Here is a 24,948-nt window from a genome sequence, read left to right on the forward strand (position 1 = left end):
TATATATATATATATATATATATATATATATATATATATATATATATATATATATATATATATATATATATATATATATATAATTTTTTTTTATCTGTCTGTATGTTTGTTGTAACATCACATGTAACTAAACCAAATTTGATGAAACTTTCAAAATTGTTTTATTTTGACATCGATTGGGTTATAGATTTATATTTACACAAAAAGAAGAAAATTTTAAATTCGAAAACTACTAGCTGATTGATTTATTTTTGGTATATTATTAAATATAACATAAATTACTGATTCCCATTTCGAATCTATGAAACGACCTGAACCACAAAATTGAGGAGGTAGTGGTTCCAAATTTAAAATCTACTGGACCGTTTGATTTAGTATCACGTTTAAAAAAAAACATTTAAATAAAATATACCCTTTGTTCTGGAGGTTTCCGTTTAATATTTGTTAACTACACAGTCTATATTATCGAAATCGAATAATTAGCATTATTTTTATTATGTTTTTAGATGGATAAATTGAATATTTTAAGATACGAGTATAGTAAAATGAAAGAATTTAATTTAGAGAATGATTTATACCGTTATTGTTATAAATTTTATATTTTTATCTGCGTGGCCGGCCTCCGTGTCGCAAGTAGTAGCGTCTCGGGTTTTCATCCAGAGATCCCGGGTTTTAATCCCGGTCAGGCATAGGATTTTCATACCCTAAATATTGTCATTTCATCTCATCGTCCGAAGCAATACCTAACGGTGGTCTCGGAAGCTAAAAATAAAAAGGTTTTATTTACATATTTGATAATATATTTGTTTTAATTATTTATACAGAGTGTGATTCACGTAGTATTATCGTTGCTTTTTGAGTTCATTCTACTTGCAAAAATAAGTAACGAAAAAAGTAAACATGGATCCAGAAATGCTCGGCTATCGAGTTACAGCTAGCTAAAGATTCGCCCTTATACTTGGGCAAAGAGTAAAATAAAACTACACTAAAGTTCTAGAAACCCAAATTAAGGGGTAAAGTTGATGGTTTTATTCAATTTGGCAGTTCAAAAACCATAGAAAACCATCAAATTTTTGAACTGCCAAATTGAATAAAACAGGTTTCAGTACCATATCTTCAAAAGATTCGTAATATTCGACGTAAAACAGAAAAATGTGTTACCTAAAAACAAGTTTTTTATATTTGTAACATAAAAATTCTGTTAAATGACAAATAATGAGTAAAATTTATCGTCAAAACTTGTAGAGAATTTAATTTTGATGAGATTGATGTAAAATCGCTCAATAAAAAACAAATAAAAGTTCAAGAAATTTTATTTTATTACTAATACTTATCGTATGAAAACTTTTAATGTTATCAACTACAGAAAATGAAGTTAATAAAAAGCTAAAAAAATAAAAATATAATTGATCCATTAAGTATAGTTTACAGTAAATTTTCGAAAATCTTTCTTTCTACATCAATACGTACATTTGGCTATACGTTTTCCAATTGCTAGCGTTGCTTTCCACAATTCGCAACTTTCGTTTATTTGTACGGCGGTATCTGTAGTACGAGCAACCAACTCTTCACGCATATTAACTTTTATCTTGTACGCATGTTTCCAGACCCGTGTCTTTAAGAACTTTTTTTTCATTATTTTCGCTAGAATGAGCTCCGAAAGGGCCGGTACTACTATATCAATCACTGTACTAAATTGGTTTTTTATTTTGAATGTATAAATCTGTTGTTTTATACGTGCATTGTAATGAGACCAGGCAATACAAGCATATTCTAATTTATGAATATCACTGTTAATTTTATTTTACTATTATTATAATACAGATTTACTTTTATTTCCTTTTTTCGGCTTTTTATTTTTTATAATATTATTGCCACACCCACGACTATCGAATGACCATGAGTAGTTCTGTCTTATTGTGTTGTATACGATTTCTATTAAATAAAGACGCTTATACAACGTATTATTATTATTATTATTATTTAAAAAAATAATAGACATATTAATATTGTTTCTGTAAAATAACTCTTTCAATTCTATTTTAAATAAATTAGTGGAAATTAAGTATTGTGCTAAATTACAAGAAAACAGATATTTTGTCTAGGGTGATATAAATGGAAATTTTTATATTTATTAATAAGTGACAATTAACTTACTCATAAGGTAAGAAAACTTGACTAAGTTTAATATTTTTAAATACATAATTGAAAGTGTATAACAAACTTAAACGTGGTTAATAATAATTATAATTAAAAAATTAGATTTTCTTCAACAAATTTCTTCAACACTAATATTTGTAGATGTTATCCATTTTTTTCTATTCTTTTTTTTAATATAGTTTGAATTTTGAATTACAAGTTGTTTGTACATGATACAATATTGAGATAGCACTTAGCTTTTTCACTAAAATTGTACATGAAAATCCTCAACAAATCTTCCAGCAAAGATGAATTGCATTCTGCGTTAGCAAAGTTCATAATTCATAGACGTATAGTTAATAGACAATGAGAAGCAAAACGGTTTTTTTTGCAATATGTATTTAAGTTGGTGAAAAAAAACATTTTTGGTCAGTTATGTACTTTTTTCATCTTGTGTAAAAAAATCTGCTGATTTCCTGAAGGATTATTATTAGAATTGGACCCTTCTTTTGTTTTATGAACAAGCTCTCTATTTTATTAATAAATAATAGATTTTATCTAAAAGCAGTAAGAAAGGTAGAAAGAGAAATTCGTGATCCGATTCTGGAGGAAGGGATCTATAAACTTAGAAAGGATCTTTACAAAAATATGGGAGAAAAATTATCAACTTTTGAGAAAAGAAAGGTTAAAATTGTCACAATATTTTATATTTCCGCTAGGATTATCAGAATGGATTTAATTGTTATTTTCTGCTCTTTCTAGCATTGTCACTCTATTTGTAGTTGACGCGTTTTGGAGGGAGTACCTCTCCATTCACAAAACTACTTTTAGCAGTGAGCCTTGTCGTGAGTCTTGCTTGTCTCAGTGAGTTCGGATCGTCGAATAAACTGAGATGTTAAGCTCCTCCCATTGAAGCTCCACCAACATAAGAAAACATGGGAATATACAAGCCAAAATTAAAACGACAGGACATAATTAATGGATAAAAAACATTCAATCCGATATGTTGTTTAAAAATTTTAAATGTTAAAAGTAAAAATCAGAAAGCTAAGTTTCAAGATAATTGTATAACCGTTAGAGCGGGAGGGAGAAAGTAAAGGAGGCCATGAGAGCAGTAGTGGGGCGAGGGAGGAGCGTAATACCGCTATTTATTCGACGATCCTAACTCAAGAATACTCTGTGCTAAAAGTAGTTTTGAAAATGATTCCGAAACGAGCCAAATACAAATGTTATTGCTAAGAAGTTCAAAAAATAACAATAAAAAAAATAACAAAAATAAATAAAATAACAAAATAAAATCAATGAAGATCACAATTTTGCGGAAACGTGTATAGAATGGAAAGAAATAAATTAACAAAGCCAATATTTATTTTTTTTTAAAACAGGAAAAATAAATCGAAACGGTTTTTTAAGAAGTCGAAAAGGATCTTAAACTGTTTAAGATATCAAAAGAACAGATCTCTTTTCAGAATGTTGAATTCAGAAGTTAAGTTCCTACAGGAAAAGAAAATCTTAAAAAAGCCTAGTATGGACAGTAGAAAGAATCACCGACAAAGAATAATTAAATATTGGATTACAATAACGTCATTGATTCTTATGTGGTCCAAACCAAAAACAATAATCTGAGATCTGATAATAATATTTTTTAATTACTAGTAAATGGGATTTTAAATTTTCAATCTTTGCAAATTCGGGGATAGTTCTATAATATAGTTGCCATATATTTTAGTTAAATATTTTACTACTTAATTATATAATTATCCAGTGAATATTTTTCTTTAATAAGCTATATTTTTTTATAAGATGTATTAAAATAACCTCCATCGATTTATTTTTATGTTGTAAATTAACTCTTGTTTGAAGCCTAATTGAATATTTTCTCTATATATGAATTTTTGTAACAGTAATAATAATAATAAATTTAATAATAATTAAGTAGAAAATTACAATATTATATGAAGTGTAATATTTATTACGTTATTATTTTTATATTAAAAATAAAAAATAAACAAGAATAATAACATATAAGTAAACACGAATTTAATGGTTTGTAAACTTCGTGAATGAAAAATTTGTTTTGATACGCTTCATGAATTTCTGTTGTTTTAAAAGAAATACCATGATATTATAATGTAGGTTACGTGGTTATATAATACGCGCGCGCGCGCGTGCACACACACACACCTTATTACCACTTTAGTAATTATAAAAAAATTTAATTATCAATTAAAATTTTTTGTCGTTTTTTAATCCAACCAAAATCACACTCATATTTATCACTTTTATTTCAATTAGCACCCTTGTTTGTTGTTTCGCATACATAAATATAAAGAACGGCAAAAGGTTTTTTAAATGAATATTTTCTCACTTTAAAAAAAATAACCAGAATAATAATACTATGACCTCTCGATTTAAATACGACTGGAAAATTCAAAGCAATGATGACTAAAAAAAAAATAACAGGAAATTTTTAATTTTACCAAAAAAAGTTAAAAAAAAAAGAAAAGTGAAATTATCGAAGCACGCATTTATAAACAATGAGATATTGTATTAAACGGTTAGCTGTAATAAGCAAAGAAAAGCGCCTAAGACCCGTTTAGAGAAAATAAAGGACAATTCAGTTAAAATCAGTTAGAACTTTAACGATACTAATAATTTTAACAATGGATAAAAGTTAGCGGTCCCAAAGGGAAATTCATAAAGAAATATGTGTAGTAAGTACAAAAAGTAACTGTGCATCTATATAAACACGACCGTATGTTTAGAGGTTGGTTGTATTCAGTGATCGGCGAGTAAAATTTCCTGTGAAGCTGGTAATCCTGCGTTGTATGAGTTTCTTCCGCGCGCTTGACAGTTTGGTGACCGTCGTCGAAAAATGTGTCTGGTTCTGTATTCAATGTGTATTCGTTGCCTTTGAACGCGATTGAGACTGTGTGCGCCAAAATTACGTTAAGGTTTTACAACAGCGAATATTTCTCGTTTGAATATGTCTTACTTAAGCACTATGAGTACACACAGAGACTGAAATTAGGTTTTCCGTTATATTTCCTGGTATTCCGGTTCCTAATCGCCGTAAGGTAAGGTAAGCCATAATCGAGAAATTTAGGGACACGGGATCGATAAAAATACTATGAATCAAGTGGTAACCGTCAGTATTTAATGAAGAAAAAATTGTAAGACATATAAGCTGCTGTAAAACTTAGTTTCAATAAGTCCATGAAAAGGTTGGCCCGATAAAAAACCACGGGTGTTGTAAATCCTTACAAGGCAGTTCGTAAGAAGCTCAGTCTCACAACATATAAAGTGAAAACGGTTCAAATGATATTGATCACAGACTGCAGAAAGTGAATACAGTAATTGTTTCTAGCAAACAATTTTGACGATAATTTGCAAATTTTTTCTATATCGATGAGATACGCTTCCATTTATCAAGCAAGATATATGTACCGACAGAACTCAAGTTTGTTGTCCGCCAACTACCCACAATGCCGTACTTAAAATTCATTTACGTGACCAAAAGATTGGGGTGTAGACTGCAATATCCAGAAGAAGAATAGTCGGGTCAATATTTTTCGCATAAACAATAAATTCAGCTCGTTATTGCGAAATCGTTCACCGTTTCACGGGAAAGCTAAAGTAGACGAAATTAAAAATGCCTGGATTCAACAAGACTGTGCGACTGTGTATACATCAGGCGCTCCATAAAGTTACTGCAGGAGGTTTTCAGAGATCGAATCATTTCTAAGGGCTTGTGACTGACTCGTTCTCCGGATTAAGCCCGCCGGAGTTTTATTTCTGGAGTTATGCAAAAAGTAGTCTTTATCAACAAACGACCTCCGGCCACCAGGAACTTAAAACATTTAATAGTGATTTCACCAAGTATTTCCTCATTAAAAACTTGTGAGAGTCTTCAAGAACAAGAAGAAACGAAGGTAGTGTCTGAATGTTCAAGGGGACGATTTCCAACAACTACTGTAAGTCAAAGTAATGTATTTTTATAATAGCGCATGACAGATTTATAGTTACTTTTTGAACTTACACTATAAGTTATATGACCTCCTCTCGTTGAATGAATACAATAAATATTATGTAAAACTATTTACCGCTCTTTGATACACGTCCAACGGAATTTGAACTAGTTATTTCCTAATTTATTGAGTCCTAATTTATTTGTGGCTAATGCATCAAGAAGGTTCTTTCTTATCTGTAAGTACAATCAGAGCAAAAATCGCATATCTTTGCCACCAACTGGTAGTCAGGATTATTCCCTTTACCCACATATAACCGATCAGGAAAGAATCTTTAGAAATTGACATGGATATCCATGTACCATAACCAGTGTAGTTCTTAGCTAAATATTCTGAAAAAAATCTATCTTTTTTAATTAATTGGATGACGGGCAAGTTCGGGAATTATAAAATTTTACTGCATGTTTGCTGTCCATGAGTTAAATTAATGTGTTTTCTAAGACTATTTTCATTTCTAAGTTTAAAAAAACTCGATAATTATTCCAAAAGATAAATCTCGCAGCACACTGTCACGTTAGCACCATGGAGAGGCTTTTTCGTTGATTATTTTTCAGTGTTTATTAGACAAATAACGGAAATTTTGTTTCCAAATCAGAAAAGGAGGATATAAGAGTTTTCCCTCATTCATGATGACGTAAAATCTGCAACACAGAAGAGAATGAAATCTCGATGGTTAAGGAGTGCCGAGAAAACTGATTTTAGTGGATTTGTTCCTCCGCTTCTCTTTACACCCTTAGATAATTTAATGTCTTAGAAAAGAGGTGAGAGAAGGAGAACGTATCGTTCTTCTTCTCCCACCTTTTTTCTAAGAAAAAAGGCTTGTTTCTTCAAAACTGGTTATCCAAGACTTGATTGAAAGGGAACTGGCATTTCTACCGCCGCCACCCCATTCGATCCTAGAGCATAGACCAAATGTCAGTGCCAAGATACAGCTACTGTGCCTCTAAAACAGTTTAGCGACCTCGTTACCTAAAAGCTCCTAGTGAGCTACCTATCAGCGTGAGCGGATTAAGCAGGGTGCTATTCACCACCCGCTTATGTGTCCCAACCGCTCACTTGTCAAACTAAATCTAGATCGGGGAGGCGCACCCCTTGTTACTAATAACTAAAAGTCATTAAAGTTAATAAAATAAAAGACAGCAATTTAGCCTGTCACGCTTCGGTCGTTGTATGCCAGCTAGTGCCTGACACAATTTAAAGCGCTTGGAGCTTGTATCTGGCTGGTGGCCAGCCATTATCTCAGGAAAAACTTCCCACAGCGGCGCTATAGGAATCAGTATAACCCAGATTAATTAAAAAGGCTCTAGCGATGACGGTTGAACTTCGCAACCTCATCGAGGAACTCCCACACGGTCCAACAATGCGGCACTCGCCAAACTGACTCGCCGTTTATGAGCAGCCGGTTTTCCCCCTGACTTCTAAGTTCCAGGGTGGCCCGGTCTCTGCCCCCCCCCCAAGACCCACCAAGAGCAGGGCATTCGAACATCATATGCTCGTTCGACTGGACCTTCCCGCAGACACACAACTAATCAGCCGCTAGGCGAAACCGAAACAGATATTGCTTTAAATCCACATGGTTGGTGAGCACTTGGGCACCCGCTGCCCTTAAAAATGAATTCGAGGCATACCATCCCCCCAGATCCTGTATAAACCTATACAAGGATCTTCCCTTAATTTGAAAGCGATTGAAAGGGAAGACTAAACTAGACGGTTTCATTGAATACCGAAATGAGTAAGAAAAAATTAAGCAATTAAACATTAAGCAAGCAAAAAACTGTTAGTAATACCAAAGTATTCGCGCAGTCTGGTAGAAATAAAGGAAAAATTATTGTTCCCTTTCCAAAAATTGAAAATTTCAATTATGAAATTTTCGTAAGATTACATGACTTCTGTGACTATGACTATGATTATATGACACCTAAAATTTATAACTTAATATCTGATGATATCAGGAAAGCTGGAACTTATTCTACGAGAAAAAATACCTTTTGAATAAAATATATGAGATGGATATTCTGGAGCGTTTCTTCCCGTCAATTGACTAATTGCCAGCTTATGAGGTTTGATTGGTTTGTAACTTTATTACAGAATAACTTGAATTATTTGAGGATTATAAAAGCTCTCTGGCTTTTCAAGTTGTTCAATATACGTGATACAACTGATGTGATGATATCGATGGTGATACGACTGATATTTGTCTTCTGTATTAGAACGGTTAATTGTTCGAATTTGATTACAATAATAACAACGGTCGACATGATAATCGAGTGGAATTCTATGTTTCTTTAACGGGAAATAAATATGATAAGTTTACGGAAAATACCAGTTGTCACCTCTTTTAAGTTATTATTACATTGATGTTTTATGTTTGCTGTTATATTAATAAATTATATTGATATTAATCTCTGAAATAGGGTTGCCTCTTTAAATGTATTATCATTTAAATTTATTTTTCATAATTTGCGCAAATTGTAACATTAAAAAAATCATTGAGCTCTCGCGTACAATGTAAGGAGAGTGATAGAAATGAACTTGTAAGGGAAATAGTAATCGAGTTGTTCATTAAAAATAATTCTTTTATTGAATGTGTTCCTAAATGTTCATCAGAAGGCTATTCAAAAGCTTCGTAGACTCTTTTGTTCTCTATATTAGTCGATAACGATTCGAAAACTAGCGATAGCAGTCGAAAATACGCAAGGGATGAATCCAACAAGTTCTTCTATTCCATCCTTTACTCTTTACTTAATACCCTCGGGTAAAATACTAAGAGTAGGCGCCTAAATTCTTAACCGCTTAATTAAAATTCTATCACAACTTCAATAAGATCTCAGTGGAACAAAAGGGCCCTTAAGTGCAAGGAATTAATATTGACAAAATTTCTTCCACCTATTATATATTTTTGCTGATAAGTCTGAAGCTTAATAATTTGTTTTGCAATAATACAAAAATAAATTTAATGCGGCATTATTTTATTTCCTGATCGGTTTTGTTTATTAATTTATAAAATCTTATTACATGTTTTCCTTACAACGGTTCAACCGTGTCCTCAAATCCTGCAACCTTAATTAAACATATTTAAACTTCATACAGCTGTGAAATTTTACAAAGCAACGTAAATCGGTTGACAATAAAATATTCCATTGTTAGTTTCATATATTTTTATATTTTATGTATAGAAAATTTATACGTAAGCTGTTGGAGATACAAGGCTGAATCAATAAGAAGTAGTTTTTGATTTTGACTGTCGATTCTGTATGAGTAAATCAAGTGGGCTGTTGAAACAGATTTTAATATATTTAGTGTCAATTTACCTAAAATTTATTTTTACTAATCATCTGATTTAGTAATAAATGACCGGTATCGTTTATAATAATGGAAATTAATTATTTAGGTTATAATATAGAATAAAACTGCATATAAATATTATTTCATTTGCTAAAGAAATGAAACAAAAGTAAAAACTTACTTGACAGTTATTTTTTTGTTGCAATTTTTTTCAAATAAAAAAATTGACATATATATACACTAGCGGACCCGACAGACGTTGTCCTGATGCGGCATTATTCTGTAATAAATTATTACAGAATTTATGCGGCACACACATAAATTATTGTAATGGGTTTATTGATTAATTATGTGTAGTATGGTTAATATTTTTTATTTTCACTAAATATTGAGATGTCCGATGAAAATTGAATTAAAAAATCGAAACACCGTAAAATTAATAATTTGTGTAATTAATAAATTTTCATCCACATTACTACTAATTTTCACTTAACATCATTCTAAAAAAGTACCTCCTACATATTTTTTTAAATTTAATAATTTTGATGTTTCATAACCATGTAACAGCTTAATTAATCAATTAATAAAAAAATTAAAGCACTGTAAAAAGAGCAACGTTGTTAAAATTTTATTAGAAATTTTTATCATTTTTCTCATTCTTTATTTTAACATCTATTTTACCAAATTTTAGATAATTGTAAATTAAAAATAATTTTAGAAAACTTTTTATAAAATTAATCGGCTAAAACATTATAAATTCAATTTTTTAAATATGTTTTAAACTATATTATAAGTAACTTATATTTTTATTTTATAAATGTTATAATTTATTTTACAAACTTAAATTTTTATTTTCAAAGAGCCGTTCAATACTTCATAAGTTGCATAGAATCAAATGAGAACTGACAATTTAAATTTGAGGGTTAAGTTGATTGTTATTGAATGCACGTGTATACATCATTAAAATTCATGAAAAATCATGTAAAATACTCGCTTCAATACTGCATCTTACAAATTTTCACAATGTACATTTTTTAATTAAACTTTAAAACGTTATTTCAATAAATAATAATATAATATAATATAACATTTTCTCAATAAGCGCGCAATTCTAGCAGACTCGGCAATGCTTCGCTATTGCTAGATCTGAGTATACATACAGATTAAATTACAACAATTGAAAGTTTCATAAAACCTTAAAAAACTGAACATTAGCAATTTAAGAAAATTTAACCTAACACTTTATAAAAGTCAGAATGTAAATAAATCCAAATGACAGTATTCTCTAATCACCGTATTCGGTGGAAAATAATTTTTTAACAAATAGTGTTGCGGCTGCAAAATCATTACAGTTAATACTGAACATTAAGAAACTTACAAAACATTACGGAACGTTATAAAATTTCACCTTTAACTTTATAAAATTCAGAATGTAAATAAATCCAATTGTCACAACAGCACTACCTATCGGATTTAATTCAAACTATTCTCTAAATACGAATTTTAATGTAAGAACAACACTAAGCTACGACGCAAGTAACTGATATGCGAAAAAGCAACAAATTAAAAAAAGTCCTAGAATCCGTTCGCAGCACCAACTACCGGATCAAAAATTAAAAAATGTTTTTTAATTTATTTATGTGTTGATCTTGGGATGGTTTTGGTTTATCATAATTCAAAAATTAAAAAAAAAACTTCTAAAAAAAACTTCTAAAACGCGATCGCAGCTCTGCCTACCGGACCCAATTGTGAACCTTAACCATCCCAAGATCAACAACACATAAATAAATTAAAAAAACATTTTCACTTCAATACTGTACCTTACAAATTTGCACAATGTATATTTTTTAATTACACTTTCAAACGTTATTTCAATAAATAATAATATAATATTTCTTAATACGCGCACAATTCTAAACGCGATCGCAGTGCTGCCTACTTGTTACTTAATCAGTTGTGATTTTGTTTACATTGGCAACGGCCATACGGGCTCTTTGTGATTGGTCGTTGTGTTTGAAAGCTGCCATCTTGCATTGATCTGATTGGTTTTTACTTTGTTTACATTTCCATCTCATTTATTAGCCTCTTATTTATTAAAAAACTGTTTTCTCGCGATTTTTTGTAACACAATAATAACACAAAATTACGAAATATTTTTCTTAATTTGATCGCAGCACCTACTGTGGGACAAACTAAAATTAAAATAGAATATTATTGAATATTCGATACTGCAATGGTAGTGCAGTCTGCCGGATCTAATGTAAAACATTCCAAAATCAACAACTACTTATAAATAAAAAATAAATTAAAAAAACATTTTCCAGTGGACCAAATTGTGAATCTAAATCACTCTCGAATCCTCTTGAACACACACACAAAATTTCATCAAAATCAGTCCAGCCGTTTAGGAGGAGTTCACTTTCATACACACGCACACAAGAAATATAAAATAATTTCATTTAATTATGACCAAAAAATAGAAAATAAAAAACGATCCTAATATTGTAGAAAAAATGTGTTAACATAGACGCGAAGTATGTTGAAGGGAGTCTATCTTTCACATACGTGAAAGGTTAAAGGAATTCGTGAAGGTTAAAGGGAATGACCGATCTTTATTCGATCCTTTGTTTGATATTAATAAATAAAGAAAATAATAACATGTTTAAAACATGCTTTTCTTCAAAAAAGAAGTAAACACAAATAATACGTACTAAAAAATAAAAAATAATTCTCTTTTCAAAAAAATAAAAAGATTTCCTTTTTTTCTAATTATAAAGTGGTTGTATATGAGAGCGCGCTCCACGCTTTTCTTTTTACTCACGCATAAATAGCAATTTTTTAAATTGTAATTTTCTTGCAAACAGAATTATTTTATTTTTTCGACAAAATAATGAAAAGTTTATTTTATCAGTACGAAACGAACAAAAAAACTAAAAGTACGCCCAATTATTGTTTTATAATTTTTTTTTCTAACTGACTTCATCCAGTTTGTAATTTTTTTAAATCAAGAGTTCGTCGGTTATCTGTAACTTTTGAACTATTATTTAGGTTAGGAACAGTTTTTTTAAAAATTAAAATTTATCATTAATTATGCTTATAATTATTTGTTTTTAATCCGCCGATCTCCGTGTCGGAATAGTTGTAGCGTCTTAGTCTTTTATCCGGAGGTTCGAGCTTTGAATCCGGTTAAGATTGGCATTTTTCATACGCTACAAAATTTCTATTTCATATTCTCACGTACATGCTTCCAGCTTATGTGGTGAATTAATCATCCATAAAAAAATAATGCAGATTTCAAAGAAGTTTTTTTTATCTTCAAGTCGACTCGAATTCCCATAAGTATGGTTCAGTGAAGTGATGTAATCCCTAAACAATCAGTTTAATTTCATTTTTTAGTAAAACTTCTTTTGTAAATTTTTAACAGAAGATTTATAAAAAAATGGAGCGATTACAGAAGAAAAATGTAGATTTTCAGGAAGGAAAAAGGACAGATTTGAAGAAGGGATATGTAGAAAGAGGTAAAGGAATAAGTATGTATTTTATAGCAGAAGTAATTGACCCGATCAAACTGAAATATTAAAAAGGTAAGTACTAGACTAGAAAGGTAGAAGATTTTTAACGGTAAAAAACTGAACCGATTCAGAAAATGACTATAAAAATAAAGGATGCAAAAACTGAGAGGTTTGATTTGATCTAGGTAAAGTAGTAAATCGAGGATGTCACCAATCTTGTCGATCAGTACTTTGAAAATATGATAAAAGATATGAATATGATAAAAAATTTTCCTATAGAACAAAATCAAGGGATTGTCACGTTTAAAAGGAGAATAAATTGTACAAGGTTTACAGATGACCAGATTTTTTGAAGAAAAAATATAAGATATTCTACGGATGTTTTAAAAATTAGAAGACATTGTAATAAGAATAATATGGAATAAAAATGAATTTTAGGAAAACAGACATATGAGGAAAGAAGATAAAAGTAAACCGATGAATTTTTACACAAAAGGACCAAGAACTGACTACTAAAACAGTACAGACAGAATGAATAATAACAGGGAAGGAATTATTAAATAAAAAATAAAAACGGTTTGATGTAATCTGGAGCGTCAATTGTATGTTTTGATGTGTACTTGTGTAAGGATGTGAAACTGGTCACTAAAAAAAGGGAAGAAGAAATCCAAGAGCAATTTTTTTTAATCTACGGGACCATTGTTAGCTATTTCTTTAGAAGATGAGATGAAATGACCGTTATTTAGCGTGTGAAAATGCTACATTGCAAGTTGTGCACAAATGCTACAATGTAAATTTGGGACCAAATTCTGTAAAGATGAAATTTATACCTGAATTATTGATAAGAAAGTACATACTTGTACATATTATACATAGGTAGGTTTGTTTTTATGTTTGTGCTTGCATTATGCGAGAACCAACCGATCGATTCGATTCAAATTTGCAGGAAATTACATTCGTGTTACCCCATCGAAGGTTTTAATCCATAGATTGAGGCCCTGGCCCTCTTAGGGTTGAAGTTGCAATTACAGGTATTCATTAACGAAGAATAAAATTAAAAATTAAATTTTTGTCACCGTGGCAACAGAAATAAATTGTGGAGTTTTCCCTCGGCAAAGGTCTGTGAACTTTAGTTATCATAGTTACTACTTTCTGTCTTTCGTAATTTAGTTTATTTTTCAAGTTTTACTTCTTTTAGTGCTAAACAAATTGTAGAAGGGAATTTTATGCCTACGTTTAAAATTCAAGGTCAAGTTTACCATAGGAAGTTTACTGCCTGGTGTCGATCACCAATTTTTACAAATATACTTCCGTTCTGATGCTGATCAAACTTCTCTCTTCGTACTAATATTGTTCCAAACTTTAAGAAAGAACTCAGCACTTTAGCAAGTTATGCTGGAACATAATAATTTGATCAGAGAGTTTAAATGCAATATTGATAACACACCTTTCGGTAACGCGGAAGATTTTTAATTAATAATTCATGCTGATCGTGCACCTATTATCAGCATAGGGATCGTTATAATGCTTCAACTACCAGCATTTTTTATCTACCAGTAAAACAGCAATTTCATTAATTGCTGTTTTACTGGTCGATGAAGATAAAGAACCTAGAGAATAATCTTACGTTGTCTTGACGGTCAAATGCGACGTTTGTCTGTGCTTCATCGCTTTTTTTTTGAAGGGTGAAGATGGTTATTATCTTACTATTCCGCTAAATAATAATGAACAAAATAAAACCGTTTCCTCATGCAATTTTATGCTTATCGACTTATGGTTCGAGATAACATTTCAATTTTTTTACATTATTACAGAAACTTATTTAATCAATATTGTGTTGAAATGATGGCCAAAATGACGACCAACTATTATGAATGTAACAATTTTAATTTAAATACAATTTATACATTTGAATTTGAATTTGAATTAACATCTTTTGGGAAATCCCTGATGATGAAGTAACGGCTCCGAAAGTACTCGGATGGATACTTTAAAATTGTTGGTAAGTGGAAGTTTATTTTATACAATTATATTAATACCAACGGTGCCAAACGCTTAGTAAATTATATATATATATATTAAGTTGAATCGAACAGCATCTCACAGTTGACGAAAAACAGTTACGTAGTACTCTTTATTGAAAGTTGTCCTTGAGGAGTATATTCGTGATGAACTATGCTTTGATAAAAAAAAAAAAACTAACAAAAAAATAACCTTTACATTGCTTCGTGATTGCCTGGCATTCTTTTGTTGCCGAGTACTTAGAGTTTTCCAGTGGGATGACAGTGTCTTTGTCTCAGGGCCACAACCATAGACCCACGTTTCATCAACGTTTTTTTTTTCTATAAAATTAGGATCACTATAAATTCCATATTCTAGCATCTCTTGCGCAAGTTGTGTAATCGGTTTTCGTTTTATCATGAGAAGTTTTGGGACAGATGTTGACGCTACTAGTCGCATTCCGAGATCTTCCGTTAAAATCGATTGCTCTGAGCCGAATGAAATTCCTACTTCATCTTTAAGCTCTCTAATTGTTATTTGATGCTTCATCACCATCTGTCAAACTCGCTGCACTTATTTGGGAATTTTGCTGGGAGAAGATCTACCAGATCGTTCGTCACTTCCGACAAATTTTCGGCCATCTTGAAAATGGGGGATACTACTCTTGAATTTGTGTAACTTCCACAGCACAATCTTAGCTTTTTAAATATTTTTTATTGTTTCTACTCGCTTGTCTCCAAGTTTCTGGTATAATTTAATGCAGATTTTCTGATCAGCCAGTTCAGTCACTTTGAACGGTAAAGAAAACTTGACAAGCATTACTCAGATGTTTTACTTTCACGGATGCTAAACAGATACTGGCTGCAAAGGCGGCAAAACATTGAATCGTACGCAAACGATACGATTCAGGATCACATTCCTTGACGGTGGTAAACTGGTGGTTAAAACTAAGATCAGATACTTTTCTATCAACCTAGTATATATATATATGTCGGAGAATAAAGTACAGTGGAGTATCTTCCGACAAAACGATGAGAATATTCTTTAGAATATCTGTATTTTTAGTAGTTTTAAGAAATGTACTATTACTTGTAATATTTTGTAGAATAAGGTTTAAATTGTTTTATTGCGGTAGGCTTAGGCCCAGGTAGGCACACGGTTGTCAACGTAGTCGGGATCCCAGGACGATAGGGGTATCATAAAATTAATAAGGAAAGGGAAATATGCAGTAGGCATATTATTTGAGAATATTGAGAAAAGTCAGTCTTGCTTTGGAACCCAGATCGAACAGACGTCCTGATGATCGCGAATTCGTTATTTCCCTGAGCCTCGGTCTATCGCAAGTTGTTTTAATATTATTTGAATTCTAAATTGAATTAATCTTATATTGTAATTCGTGTGCTATTGAGTTATTGATAAGTGATAATTATCATTTGTAATTATTTCATTGTACGAGTTATCTACTCATTTTTATTAATTGAACTTTATTGTAATCTTATATATTCTCCACTTGTAATGGTGGGAATGAGTGAAGCACAAGGCGTTGAATCCCTGACAAATCTCCTCGCCTCTCCGACATATATATATATATATACCAGTTTTTTCTCAGTTACTGTCGGGTCTGGGTGGGTGTGTATAGACAAATTCAATTATTGCTACCGGCTTACCAGGCCTAACGTAGCTGCAGAAGTATTGCGATGTAAGTGCAAATTTACCAGTAAACGTGTAGTTTGGAGCAGACTTAGGTCAACCTCTCCTGATACGTGTGGTTAATTGAAACCCAACCACCAAAGAACACCGGTATCTAGTCTAGCATTCAAATCCATATAAAAAGCAACTGATTTTACAAGAACTCGAACCTTAGAACTGTCGACTTCGAAAATTAGCTGATTTTTGACGACCAGTAAATTGGTTTTATTATTTTATCTAAAATTTTCTCCAAAATTAAATTATTTGTTATTATTTATAAAAATGCAGTAGTTTACAATTACCTGCTAGTGCTAATTGCATGATAAAAAAGTTCATCCTTGATTTTCTTCTATGACCACATCTTAGTGCTAGTAATACACCTGAATTTCCAGCCACAATAAGAACAAACAACGCCCATAAAATTGCAAACTGTTCTGTCTGAAAAATGAAACGGAAAACATTTTTTTATTAACATTTAACACAAATGATAATTTTAAAATAAAATATAATTTCTAGATATTTAATATAATTTATTTAATTACTATAATACATTTCTGGGTTCAATTTTTTCCCGCAGTTTTTGGATAAGAATTACATATAAAATCATTAATTTTTCTCAATAATTTGTGATCGTTGAGTTTAAGTATAGTTTATTTAATTGTTAGAGCAGAAATTTAGAAGAAATCTTTCCCTAGCCATTTATTTTCTTTATTTTTTTTCCTAGATGAATAATAATAATAATTCACCACAGTAGCTACAGAGAAGAGAAGATTGTTCGCGGGAATATGAAAATGGAATTTTGTAGCATGTAAATAATGCCATGCTTGACCGGGATTCACACCCGGGATCCCCGGATGAAAAGCCGAGAGCCTACCATTCCACCACGGAGATTTGCTTATTGATGAAGTAACCAAGCTATTATAGCTTGGTTAAATAGGTTTAACACAATTAAACCTGTGTTATCTAACATTTAATCAAACCTAACATTATTAAAAGATCATCAGTATTTGTTACACAGTCAAAACGGTATAAAATAAAATATCATGTATGTGATAAACTTTACGACGGAGTTTTCCCTATTATACAACGTGTGTCAAAAGGAAATGCAAAGGATTTCAGTATATGTTCTACAAATGAAAGTAAAAGGTACATGTAAACGATCGTTCCGGAAAAGTTTCCTTTTCGAGTTACAGCTTGCGAAACATTTCTCTCTGATCTGCTCTAAGAGTTAAATTAAAAATTATACCAAAATTTTTGGGACTTTGGTCTAAAATTAAGGTGTAAATTTGATGGCTTCATATAGTATTTAACTTGAAAAATTGAATAAAACCGGTCCCAATCCTGTATTTAATGTTTTAGAGAATTATTGTAAATCGTAGGAAATTCATGTTCAGTTGACTTTACTACCATAACGTTTTTCAAAATGAAATGTATGCATTCTTGCGTGTTCGCGGGTCGTCAAGGATACTGACAGACTAAGAGAAGTAAAAATGTCTTATAAATATCTTATAAATGTTTTTACTCTAAAAATATATAAATTAAAATAAATATTAATCTATATAAATAAAAATGTAAATGTTCGTTTGTTAAAAATCTTAAATCTCCGAAAGTTCTTCACCGATTACTTTGAAATTTTGACACAACGTTGCATTCAAGTACGCGCGTTTTAATATAATATTCTCACGTTCACTCTTATTTACAAATAACTCATCGAACAACTTATTGTTTTCAACCGTTGTCCAAAGTGGAATACTCGTGACGCACTCTTCAGTCGTTGTTATCAAACACTCACTGTTATCGCTTTTATCGCACGCTGCACCGAACTCGGACTTGCAAAACTATTACCATTGTCCGCCGGTTTCCGGCAGTATTTATACTCCCTGGCCTGCAGAACCAGTACCCGACCGCCCTTTTAATCGTTCAAGTGTAATAATGTTCATTTCCGCACCTTTAATTTTTTCTATAAGTTCTTTTTCGGTTCAGTAATCCTTCTGGTCGAACAGGAGCTTTTGGAGGTGCCATTGTCTATATTACAAAGAAAAAATTGTTAAACGGATCCGTTATTCTAAATAATCTCTTTTTGTTCCTTCTATATTCTACTTTCTTTATTTTCTCTGTCTTTCTTCTCTTTGGAATAAACCCGTTACATTGGCCCCGTTTAGAATAAAATTCTTTATAAATGTTATTGCAATATTTTACTGGTTTACTGGAAATTTAATAAAATTATTGTACGTCAAGCTTAAAAAGTTTTGTTTTACGACAGTAATTTTTGTCTTTTTTACAATAATTAAAAAAAAAAAAAATTACTAAAGATACAGCTCTGAGATTTATTTTATTTAATTTTCAAATCAAAAATCATACAAAATTATTAAATTTACCTCTTAATTTAAGTTCTAAAGAATCTCAATAGAGCTTCATTTTATCACTGAGAAGAAATTATGTGAAATTTTTCGCAATCTATTAATGAAAACGAAGCGTTTAAGCGACCGATATTTATACGAACCTTTTTCTTTATTTTCATTCGAACTGAAATTCTTTCTGTTTTTTATAAGATATTTGATATATTTTTAACTACATTCTGGAATAAATTTTAGGCCGGTTATTCTGGTCTTAGATTATCATAAGGATATTGCATATTTCTCATTTTTTTAAATATATTGTTTAAATTTAACTATTCAATTTTTTAAATGTACATTTTTTATAATTGTATTATATTAAAAGGTTAATATCACATTACATTAAGTTTAATAAATTGTGTTTATAGATAACAAAAGAACTTATATACGTTATAAAAACAATGTAATCTATCAATATTTAGTGTTTAAAAGAGAAAGAGAGGGAAAGGAATGAACGGTTGGATGAGGGGGTAGCCACTTAAACTACCGGAACGAATATCGGGTCGAGAGCGGGTTGCTGGAGAAACTAGTGTGCGTGTGTTTTATTGTGCTCTTAAGTTCTATTCCGCTCCATGAACAAACATTTTATTTCTTTGCAGTCTTTCATTCTATTTTTGCAATTGATATGTTATGATTTAAATCCTAATATAAAATAATTTATACGTATATTTCTATGTCGGTTTGCATCGATAATTTATCAAAATTTATGAGTGCACTCTTTTATTTCCATTATTATTAATATAAGAGAATGGTAATAAATCCGATCTTAAAATAAGGAAATAAAACAAAAGTTTTCTTTCATTTTTAATAACTTTCAAACAATCCAATTTCTTCTGAAAATTCGAAAATTATTCTTTATCTAATAATGTATTTAATATTAAATACATTTCTCTAGCTATGACAAAATGATCACAAATTTTTATAATTTTCTTTATCATATAGCGAGTGCTGAAAGATATTAACATTTTAGAATAATAATAAAAATTAAAAATATAAAATTAAATAATTTCTTTAATTTAAATTATTTTATTTTATTCATTACGCTTATCATATTCATTTTTAAGCGAAAGAGCCAACTTAGGACTACGCAAATATCACTTCTTTTTAGTTTCTTTTCTCTTCTAACATGCGTTTTACATTTTTTTCAGCATGGCTTCGTTTTTTTCTCAATGTCCGTTTTTTCCTGTCATTCTTTATTCTGCCACAAGAACCTTTATATTGTAAATAAACTCTGTTGGAAGTTATCTCTAACGTAAAAGTCTTCTTATTTCAAGTATATCATTTGGAGGTCCTCTTCCATCTGTTTCAGCTAATTCGATTTGCTTTTTATGTTCCACAGCCAGCTCGTCAAAGATTTGTTTATTTAATTTGTTTGGGACCACCCTGACCATATGTCTCAAGAAATTTAACCTTCTTTCTCGTATCGATGTTTCTAGGTATTCTTGATTTTTGTAGGTCTCCTCGCTAGATTTCAATCTGCATCCTCTCTCTGTTTTATCCGTGAATTTTCTTTAGTAAGTTTTTTTGGAGCTTGATCAGTTTTTCAGTGCCATATAAAGTTACCGGTCTTTCTACGGTCGAATAACGTCTTCATTTCGCGATTTTGGAGAGATTGTAGATGTCTTTGATGATAAATTTAAGCTTCTCCAGTTTTAATATTCTACCTTCGGTTTAGGCTTTATCTGTTTCTGTTCTGCTTATAATCTCTCCTAGGTATTTCAAGTTGTTGGTGACATTAACCTTTTCGTGTTATTTTGTATTTTCTTTTGTGCGAATGATTTGATGTTCGTCAAGATTTTCGTCTTTGTAAAATATACTTGAAGCCTTGCTTTTTAGGCTATCATATTCTTTAGTTAATTTATTATATTTTTTTTCTCCACGGATTGGCCTTCAAGGACCACGCAAGTATCATTTTATGTAATTCCTTTTTTTCTTCCAGAATCTCTTTATTCTTTCAGACTGCTCTTAGACTTTCTTAGCTCTTTTTTCTTCAATTCATTCTCCTCTGCTGAGTTTTATCTTTTCATCGACAGGAACCTATAATTCAAAAATTCTCTTTCTGTATTCTTTTTGTTCTAAAGTCATTTATTTGTAAAGTTGAACTTTTTCAGTTCTTCTTTCAACCGTTTAACATAGCCAATTTGACCTTTATAATTTCAGAGATTACTGAAAATCTGTTCGTTTAGCCTTGATTGGTTTACTCGGACCATGTGTCGGTAAAATTTTAATCGTCTATTTCTTATCGTTACTTCCAAGTCTTTAATTTTGTCGTATGTCTCTTTATTTCATCTCAGTCTGTGGCCTTCTTGTGTTCTTCTTGGCCATAAATCCTTCTTAATTTTTTTTCTACTTGAGCAGATTTTCTATTCCGTTTATATTTGTGGTCTCCGTGCCGGTCAAGATTACCGGTATTACAACTGTGCAATAATGCCTTAATTTTGCATTTATAGAAAGGTTCTTTTTATTGTAAATACTTTTTGTGTAAAAATTTAGTTATTCTAATCTGCGTGTTTTGGTCCCAATCACTAATTTATCTGTTCCGTTTCTACTAATTATTTATATTTATTTACTAATTATTTGTAAGATATTTAAAATGGCCCGTGATGTTAATTTTATCTTTTGTCTTTGTGATGTTAATTCTATCATTGAGAAGGAGATTTGCAAACCTGTTTTTTCAGCTGCTTTTTTGAATTAGTAAATTTGATTGATTGCTTCTTGTTCTGATTCAAACAGTACTAAGTCGTCGGCAAAAGCTAGACATTCAATATTGACGTTCTGATTCTTTATTCCTATTTTTGCATTTGGGTCATTATTTTCCCAGAAGGTTTACATAATTTTTATTTAAAACCAAGTTGAAAAACACTGTGAATGACCGTCTTGTATTAATCCTGTTTTTATTTGGAATGGTTAGCTGACTTCACCTAGAAACTGAAAAAAACCTCGAAAAACCACCAAAATTATATATATATATATATATATTTTTTTTTTTACATACAGTGTTGGTTAAAGCGAGATTAATTACATTTATCGGGTTTTTTTTCCAATTTTGTATTGTGTCAAATTTTTGTTATATGTGTTACATATGGTTTCTCTATTTACAGAGGTTTCTCTATCTACAGAATAGTAACCCTTTTGAAAATCAATGTAATATTGAGAACTTATGTAATATTTAAAACTTTTCTTTTAGTAATCAAACAGCTTCAGTATTTATAAAAAATCATTAAAAAGGGTATTATGAATATAAAATCAATAAAAAGAAAAAATATATATATATATTTATGTGTCTGTTTTCATAATGTATAGAAACCCTAAAATAACTTTCCAGCAGTTAAAGAAAAATTAAATTTGGTAAATAGTACCTTAAAACGACCTACTTTTTTCCGTATGGGACCACCACACCTCATTGCGTCTAGGCGGACCCCATGAAGAGGGACAATTCAAAAATATTAAATTTAAAGAATAAGATTGTGACACATCATTTTAAAGAGCATTGTAAAACAGATTTTTAATAACAAATTCAGGCTATGACAACTCTAACTAAACTGCCGGCAATTTTAAGTTTTTCACAGCTAATTTCAAAAGCGATCTACAGTACTTCTTAAATAACTACTCTACATGAAACATAAAAAAATGTAGAAAATTCTCCATCTAAAACCATCTATTTTTCAGTACGAGACTACCTCACTTCCTTACTCTCGTGAGTGAGAAAGTGCACAATATTAAATTGGAAACGGTAGATTTATAATACATTATTTTAAAGAACATTAAAAAAAAAAAAAAAATATAGGGCTATAACAAAATGGCGGCCATTTAATATTTTTCATAGCTTGTTTTAAAAGTGGTCAACAATACTCCACCTCATGTAGTAATCTCATACCGAAAAAAGAGTATCTTTAAATTAAATGTTATCATTTTAATGTTTCCAAATGTTACCAATCGTTAGGGTTTTGTATTATTTTCCTAAAAAATTACAAGAAATACAGTTCTGGTATCTGTATTATTCAGTTTTTCAGATAGAAAATTATACGAAATAATAAAATTTACGACTTAATTTAAATTCAAAAATTTTCAGTATGCCGTAATTTTAAGCTTGAAATAGAAATCGATGATAAATTTTTAGCAAGTTATAGACTGAAAACGAAGCGTTTACGAAACCATATTTATCGAATTTTTTCTTTACTTTCACTTGCAGAACATAACTTGGGAATTTTTTTATTTATTAATAAAACAACCTGTGTACGAATAAATGAAGAACGTGAGAAAAGAATAAGATGGCGAAAGGAAAAATGGAAGAAAACAGGAAAAGAAGTAGGTCGAGAAAAAATTAAAAGGAGATGGTGGAGAATTAACAACGGGGAAGGAAACGGAAAGATAAAAGAAGAAAAAGAAGCGGGAGATGAGTGAAGTAAACGAAGAAGAAGGAATAAAATAATATAAATATAGAGAAAGAGAATTAACAATAGAAAAAGGGTGTTAAAGAGAAAATGTGGAGACAAAGAGAATGAAAGAAGAAGAAAAAGACGAAAAAAATAAACTGAGAAAGGGTAGGAGATAATATTCTGGTGGTCTGGAGGGGAAGAGTGTTGAAGAAGGAGGTGATAAAGGATTGTCTATTTTGCATTACAGTTCTTTCAACCAGAATAATTTTCCATAGTAAATAAAGAACTAAGCTGTATTTTTGATAAAAAACTTTATTTATGGCTATTATACGAGTACTTGTTAAAAAGCGTAAGGAATCTTTTTTTTTTTTGTTAAATCTAAAATCTTTTTAACTTTTTTGTTTCACTTAGTTAAACAAAATTTTTCGTTTGAAATTACTGCGATGTAATTCTTCAATTTTAGATATTTCCTCATTTTTTTAACGTTACCGTATATAATTTTCCGGGAAGTGTTGGCCAAGCTTAAAAGATTGTTTCAGGATATAAAAATCGATTATAAGCAATAATCACTGAATTTATTATTTAAATAATCAAAACATTGTTGTTAATTAGTCAAGATTAGCGACCGAAGCGAGCGTAAATTAAGTTTGGTTAGATTATATTTATATATTCTCCGAAAATACCTCAGATACCCATTGATTTGGAAGAATTCTGATTCTATTGTACTTTTACCGCGTAATTGCAAGACCACCAACTTTTTTTAGGTTTTTAACAAATGATCAGTACACACACCTCTCTCAAGTACATTTTTGCGGAGAATGTACATTTCTCTCAAGTACATTTTTGCCGAGAGAATACTCTCCTCGAGTATTCTCTCGGGAAGAAGGGGTCAGGGTGAGGACCCCAGTATCACGATCCAGGATACTGGAGACAAGAGCTGAGCAGTTACGCCGGCAAATAATGGTCAAAGTGGAGGGAACTACAGCTACGGCCGGTAGGGGCGTTCGACGAGTCCATCTGTTGGTTAAGGATGTCAACGCCCTTACCTCTGAGGCGGAACTTGTGAGTGACATACAGAAGACGGCGGGGAATCAGTCACGATTGATGTCCTCTGCCTACGGCCCTCGTTTGGTGATACAAAAGTGATGACGGTGGCGGTTCCTTCGCTGCTGGCCGACAATCTGCTGAAGGACGGCCGCATCTGTGTTTGGTGGGTGTCTTGCCGAGTTCTGAGGAGGTCCGCGGAGGAACGCAGTTATCGGTGCTGCGAGATCAGGCACCGGGCTGGGTCCTGCAGCGGTTCCGATAAACGAGGCTATTGTTTCAACTGTAAGGTTGCGGTTTACTGCCGTTAAAGCCCGTCAGGGCTAGGAACGGGGGGGGGGGGGGTGGCTACTGGTAGCGTCACAAGGCGGGGGTATCTTCCCCTACGGGGTTGGGATGTGGGGTTACGGGACATCTTCGAGCGGATTGTCCGGCAGAGGCCAAGTGTTCCCTGTATAGTAATGTTCGGGAGCAT

At 31.2% G+C, this 24,948-nt stretch overlaps 1 protein-coding gene across 1 annotated transcript in view; it reads right to left on the reverse strand.

Moving 5' to 3' along the window:
- LOC142320101 (cardioacceleratory peptide receptor-like) overlaps nt 1–24,948 on the reverse strand; it is a 219,007-nt gene that overhangs the window by 65,348 nt on the left and 128,711 nt on the right. The window contains exon 2 of the mRNA XM_075357778.1: nt 16,957–17,092. Coding sequence (XP_075213893.1) covers nt 16,957–17,092 — 136 coding nt within the window. The remainder of the gene's footprint in view (nt 1–16,956; nt 17,093–24,948) is intronic.

Source organism: Lycorma delicatula, chromosome 2 (genome assembly GCF_047948215.1).
Source record: "Lycorma delicatula isolate Av1 chromosome 2, ASM4794821v1, whole genome shotgun sequence".
Taxonomy (NCBI): Eukaryota; Metazoa; Arthropoda; class Insecta; order Hemiptera; family Fulgoridae; genus Lycorma; species Lycorma delicatula.